Below are 5630 nucleotides of genomic sequence, written 5' to 3'. Positions count from 1 at the left end.
GTGTGGCAGGGGCCAGGCGGCCTCCCCTGGTGCTTGGTCAGCTCTCAGGGCTCTGGGGCACAGAGGGGGCTCTGAGCTCATCTGGTAAAGCCCCATCCCAGGCTCATGTCCAGAGAGGCTGAGCAGCTTGCTCAAGATCACACAACCCAGGCGGGGCATGGACCAGTGCTGAGGGCTCCCGCCTCCCATGCAGCCACCCATCACTGCCCCCCAAGTTGTCCAGCTCCAGGATGGTGTCCGGCAAGGCCGTGGCTTCCCTGCTGGTGGTTCACGTCGTCACCCTGCTGGCCTCCCAGACAGAAGCCTTCGTTCCCATCTTTACCTACAGCGAGCTCCAGAGGATGCAGGTAAGAAACCTCCACTGCCCACCGCCCAGTGTGACACAGGTGACACACAGCCCTGCTCAGCACTCAAGGTGTTAGTCTTTCCAAGGCACAAGTGTCTCTTTAGTCAGCTATGCCAGTGACACCGAGAACAGCATGAAGGGCCTGGACTTGAACTCCAGCCTCTCCCTGGCCTCCTCCGCTCCTCCACTAGTGCCACTCAGAGGTGTCAGTGGAGTGACATCTTTTCCCACCCCTGCTCATCCTTCTGAGAAAATCTTCAATTAACAAGTCAGTAAATATTTGCCGAACATCTGGGTGAGAGACCAGACATACAAGGAAATCTAAGGAGCAGGCTCAGGAGCCAAGACACAAACACTAACAATAGAAAATTCACTAATGATAGAAGACAAAAGGGAACTGGCCAGGCAGGGGTGACTAATTGCGCAGTAAGTGCCAAGTTTGAGGAGGGAGAGGCACTGCGGGCTGGCGCCTGGAAGCCCACAGTGCCCACAGGGGGAAGGTGCGGCCTGAGCTGGGGCCTCGGGAGAGCAGGAGGGAGCACTGGTGGGGGCCAACTTCGGGCAGCAGCGGCCAAAGGCTCCTTCTCCTTAGACCCCGGGCGGAAACAAGGCAGCCTTAGGGAACCAGGCAGGGCTCAGGGCAGCTGGACCCCTAGGCCTGCCCCCCCATGGTAACTTACTGTAGGCACAGGGGTGCTGAGTGTCCACGACACTGGCTTCTCTTTCACATGAGGAGATGAAAAAATGGAACTTCCACGTCCCACCAGCCTGAGACCAAGGCTCCCATAGGGACAAACACCTGAGCTTGTTCTCTGGGAGGTCACTGGCCCTGTGGTCCAGCTTCTGTAGCTACATCCTGTCTGGGACAGGCATCCATGTCCCCTGAGCAGCATCCCTTGCAGAGGCCAGGCTGGACCCAGACCCCCTCCTTCAGGGACAGACATGGAAACTGATGGGGCCCTAAGCACACCTTCCTCCACCGTGGCCCCTCTCCAGAGAAGACAACCACTGTTCTAGAATCGCCCCGTCTCAGGGCAGGCCCAGAGCTGACTCCAGGGGTGTCATTAGAGAAACCAAAGCATAGCGGCAGATCTAACCAAAGTGCTCCAGGACTGGCTAGCAGGGTGCCGGGCAAGGTTTGGGGCTGGACAGAAAAAGTCAACCTCAGTAGAACATAAACTAGCAAAATGGCAACCAAAGGACACTTTACGTCAATCTGCTCTGTGGCTTTGCTCCCTGTAATTGCCAGGCTCTGGGATTTTTATGAAGAAGCTTCAGGCTCCTTCCTCCATAATCCATCTCTGTCTTGCCTCTTGTAAATCACCTCCCAGGGGCTCCAAGTCTGGGCCACCCCATGGCGCCCTCGCAGGCCAGGCTGTCTTGCCACCTTTTTTATAGGCTCTCTACTAAGGAAAGCACATTTTCACACTTAATATGCATGAAGGGCACCCATTATTTTCAGCATTTTAACTTAATTAACAGTAGCAATCTGGGTGCAATGTTTGAACTTCGAAGGAGCAGATTCCTCTTCAAGTTGACCTGTTGGTGAGCAACTTGAGAGCCAGTCTTAGGCCACTGGGTGTCTGTAACTCCACGTGCAGGACACACCGGGGGACAAGGGGGTTTTGTGGTCTGGGGGGAGCTCGGGCCCTTTGGCACCCTGGGCAGAAACAGGCAAGAGCCATGTAGGCAAGGTGAGGGAGGGTGGGCTTTGTGTGATTTTGTGCTCTGCTCCCAGGAAAAGGAGCGGAACAAAGGGCAAAAGAAATCCCTGGGTGAACAGCGGAGGTCTGAAGAGGTGGGTCCTCTGGACTCCATGGAACTCACAGAGGAGGAAGAAGACCAAGTTATCAAGGTGAGCAGACAGGCAGACGATGCAGAGAAAGCCGGCGTGGGTTCCCCTGGCCAGCCGCAGAATGTGCTGGGGCGCAGCAGCGAGCCAGACATCCAGGCAATGAACTCCATCCTCGCAGCGAGAGACAGACACAGACAATGAGACAATAAACCGTTCTAGGCACCAAATAAGAAGTGTGATAGAGAGTGATAGGGCGGGATTTGGGGGCACTGCTTTGGATGGGGCAGTCAGGAGGGCCTCTCGGAGGAGGTGACATTTGATTTGAAACCTGAATGATGAGGAGCCCCTCCATGAGCAGAGCTAGAGCAAGAACACCCCAGAAGGAGCAGTGAGTGCAACAGCCCTGCTCAGGAAGCACCCGGTGCGTTTCAGGTCCTCGAGGCCAGGGTGTCCTGAGAGAGGGCAATAGGTCGGCAGAGCCTGGTGGGCCAGAGGCCTCTGGGGATTCTAGGCAGGGAATTCGTTGGATCTGACAGAGAGAGAGCTGGGCAGCACAAGCGAAGGCAGGAAACTTGTCAGGAGGCAGCTGCAGTCCTCGGGCAGGAGAGAGGTGATCAGAGTGCAGTTCCTCCCCCTGGATAGGAACCCAGGAGACAGCTCCAGTGCGAAGACCCAGGGCCCAGGGCCTTCAGCAACATGTTGGGATGCATGTCCGGGCCAGAGAGAGCCTGGAGTGTGTCCAGCACAACTCTAATTTCACACTCATGTATTGAGGCGATGAATACTCCGAGCTCTGCTATGTGTATGGCCCGGTTCTAGGCCCTGGAGATAGAGTGGTAGACAACACTGACAAGTCCACCACCCTCCTGGCACTCACACTCCAATGGGGGACCAGAAACAGATGCTGGAAGGACGGGCAACATACCAGCAGCAGGAAATAAGCAAACTGTGTAGCGCAGCAGGTAGTGGTAAGTGCTATGAAGAGAATGAAGCAGGGAAAGCAGATGGGGTTGGTTGCAATTTTAAACAGGCTGGTCAGAGCAGGCTTTGTGAGTAGATGGCATTAGTGCAAAGACCGGAAGAGAATGAGGGAGTGAACCAAAAGGATGCTGGGGGAAGAGCATTCCAGGCAGAAGGAAGAGCAGTGCAAAGGCCCTGAAGCAGGAGTGAGTCTGGTGCATGCAAGGAACCGGGAGGAGGCCGGAGTGGCTGGAGCAGAGGGAGTCAGGGGAGAGAGTGGGAGATGAGGCTGGAATGTGGATTTCATAGGCCATTGTTTGGACTTGGCTTTCACTCTGCTGACTGGCAGCCCTTGGCGGCTTTGAGCAGAGGAAGGACATGATCGATGTTAAGAACAGGCTAAAAGGGCAAAGGCAGAACTAGGGAGACCATTGAGAAGGCTGCGTGTCTGAGAGTAGTTCAGCCCAGGTGGTCATGGTAGAGGCAGAGCAAGTGGTCAGATTCTGGAAATATTTTGGAGGTAGAAGCCCACAGGATTTGCTGAAAGAATGGATATAGGATGTGGAAAGGGGGAAAGAGAAAAAAGAAAAAACTGACTTCAAGGTTTTTGGCGGAACACCTGGAAGGATGGAGTTGCCATTCTCTGAGACGGTGAAGCAGGGCCTGTGGTTGGCTGCAGGGTGATAAGAGGAAGATCGGGAGGTGAGGCTGGACCTGTAATCTGTGAGATGCCTGCTGGGCATCTGAGTAGAGACAATGCACAGGCCAGTGGATATATACAAGTGGGGACTTCAGGAGAGGTTAGGGCTGGAGACATAAGGTGGGAGTCATCACCGATTCGATGGAATTTCATGCCAGGACAGGGTGAGGTCATTGAATGGGTGCTGTAGATGGAGAAGGAAGAGGCCCCGGGATTGAGAGTGAGGCACTTCTCTGTAGAGGTGCCTGGGAGGGGAGGAGACTGATGTCTAGAGAGAGTGAGGGCCTTGCCAAAGTCTCACAGGGGTCAGGGCAGAACCGAGCTGGCCTCCATGGCTCCCACCTCCCCCTGGACACTGGCCAGTGATCTTTCCAACCCCTTTGGGTTGCCACAGCATGCTGTCCCCAAACAGTGAGGTCAGCCGTGTGACCCAGAGAGTGATCTTGGTGCTCTCGCCACACTGGGTGGGAGACTCCTTAGGCTCTTGAGGAGGGAACTGCGAGTGAGTCCTTCAGCTGGTAAAGGGGAGCTGGCTCAGACCTGCCCTCTTACAAGCACCGGAGGCGGAGTTAAGGCACCAATTGAGGTTTCCATGGTAGATGTTGCATCCAATGTAACATCTCAGGCAGCTGTGGGGGTGAGGCACCTCTCATCCCCTATCCATCTCCCTAGAATCATGACATGCAGGCCAGGAGGGCCCTTATGGATCACCCAGTCCAGCCTCCTCATTTTACAGTGAGGAGACTGAAGCCTAGAGAAAGGGGCCAGCATAGGCCCGGCTGGGGCCTGGAGCCCCATGGAAGCAGCCTAAGGTTGCCCTTCAGGCCTCTGAGCCCATTTCCCAGCCCCAGGGATTGTGGTGGGAGGAGGGGAGCTGGTTTGGCAGCAAGACCATTGAATCAGGAAGCTCTGGGGGTGACAGCAAGGTTAGTCAGCACCGCCGGCTCTGCCACAACCTCTCTTGGTAGCGAGCCTCCAGACAGGTCCTCCAGGGTCTCACTGTGTCCCCACAGTGCTAGAGCAAGTGTAGCCTAGTGGTCACTGGCCCTGGCCCTGGAGACAGGCCCGCTGGGTGTGCCACTTTATTCCTCAATACTTGTACCTGTGTGGCCTCGGGCAAGTTATTCAGCCTCTTTGTCCTCAGTTTCCTCATCTCAAAATGGGGACACTAATGGTGTCTACATCATAGGGTTATGGAGAAGCCTCATAATAATATTCTAAGGCACTTAGGATGACACCTGGCACGTGGTGGTACATCCTTCAGAAGGGGGAGGTGAGTGTCCTCCCCACATGGAAGGCCAGAGGGTCCCTGCCACCCCTGCCCAGTCCCCTGAGCCAGCTTCCCCACCAGAGGAGGTGTGCTGAACCTCCTTCCAGAAGGTCTCAGCAGCTTCCAGGACCCAGCAGCTTCCAGGACCCAGCCCCCTGGTTAGAATGGGGCGGCCGGGGGCTCGTGCCAGAATTCCAGCCGGCCCTAGAAGCCCAGAGGATCCCAGACGATGGGGGGGACAGCAGAGGGCGCGGCTCCTGCAGGGCACTCAGGGGTTAAGGGCTCTCTCAGCCCTCTCCCTTGTTAGCTCTGCCTTATCTCACAGCTGACTGCTCCCGTGGAAATTGGAATGAAGATGAACCCCAGGCAGCTGGAAAAGTACCGGGCGGCAGTGGAAGGGCTGCTGAGAGAGGTGCTGCTGGCCACCCAGAGCGGTAAGCGCGGGCAGGTGCCGCCTCTGCTGGAGCTGGGCCTCCACCCACCCCATGTTAGTATTCCAGGAGCGAGCGGTCTGTGCAGGGTTTGGGGAGGGCCATTTGTTTTTCTGCTTTGCACCTGA

At 56.1% G+C, this 5630-nt stretch overlaps 1 protein-coding gene across 1 annotated transcript; it reads left to right on the top strand.

Moving 5' to 3' along the window:
* Positions 1 to 230: 230 nt before the first annotated feature.
* On the top strand, positions 231 to 5630 carry MLN (motilin). The gene is given in 6 exon segments (XM_016218704.2): positions 231 to 347; positions 2085 to 2201; positions 5397 to 5508; positions 5511 to 5552; positions 5555 to 5578; positions 5581 to 5630. Coding segments are annotated over 6 exon segments (462 nt in total).

Source organism: Miniopterus natalensis, chromosome 5 (assembly GCF_054644295.1).
Source record: "Miniopterus natalensis isolate mMinNat1 chromosome 5, mMinNat1.hap1, whole genome shotgun sequence".
Taxonomy (NCBI): domain Eukaryota; kingdom Metazoa; phylum Chordata; class Mammalia; order Chiroptera; family Miniopteridae; genus Miniopterus; species Miniopterus natalensis.
This window is presented reverse-complemented; position numbering and strand designations above follow the sequence as displayed.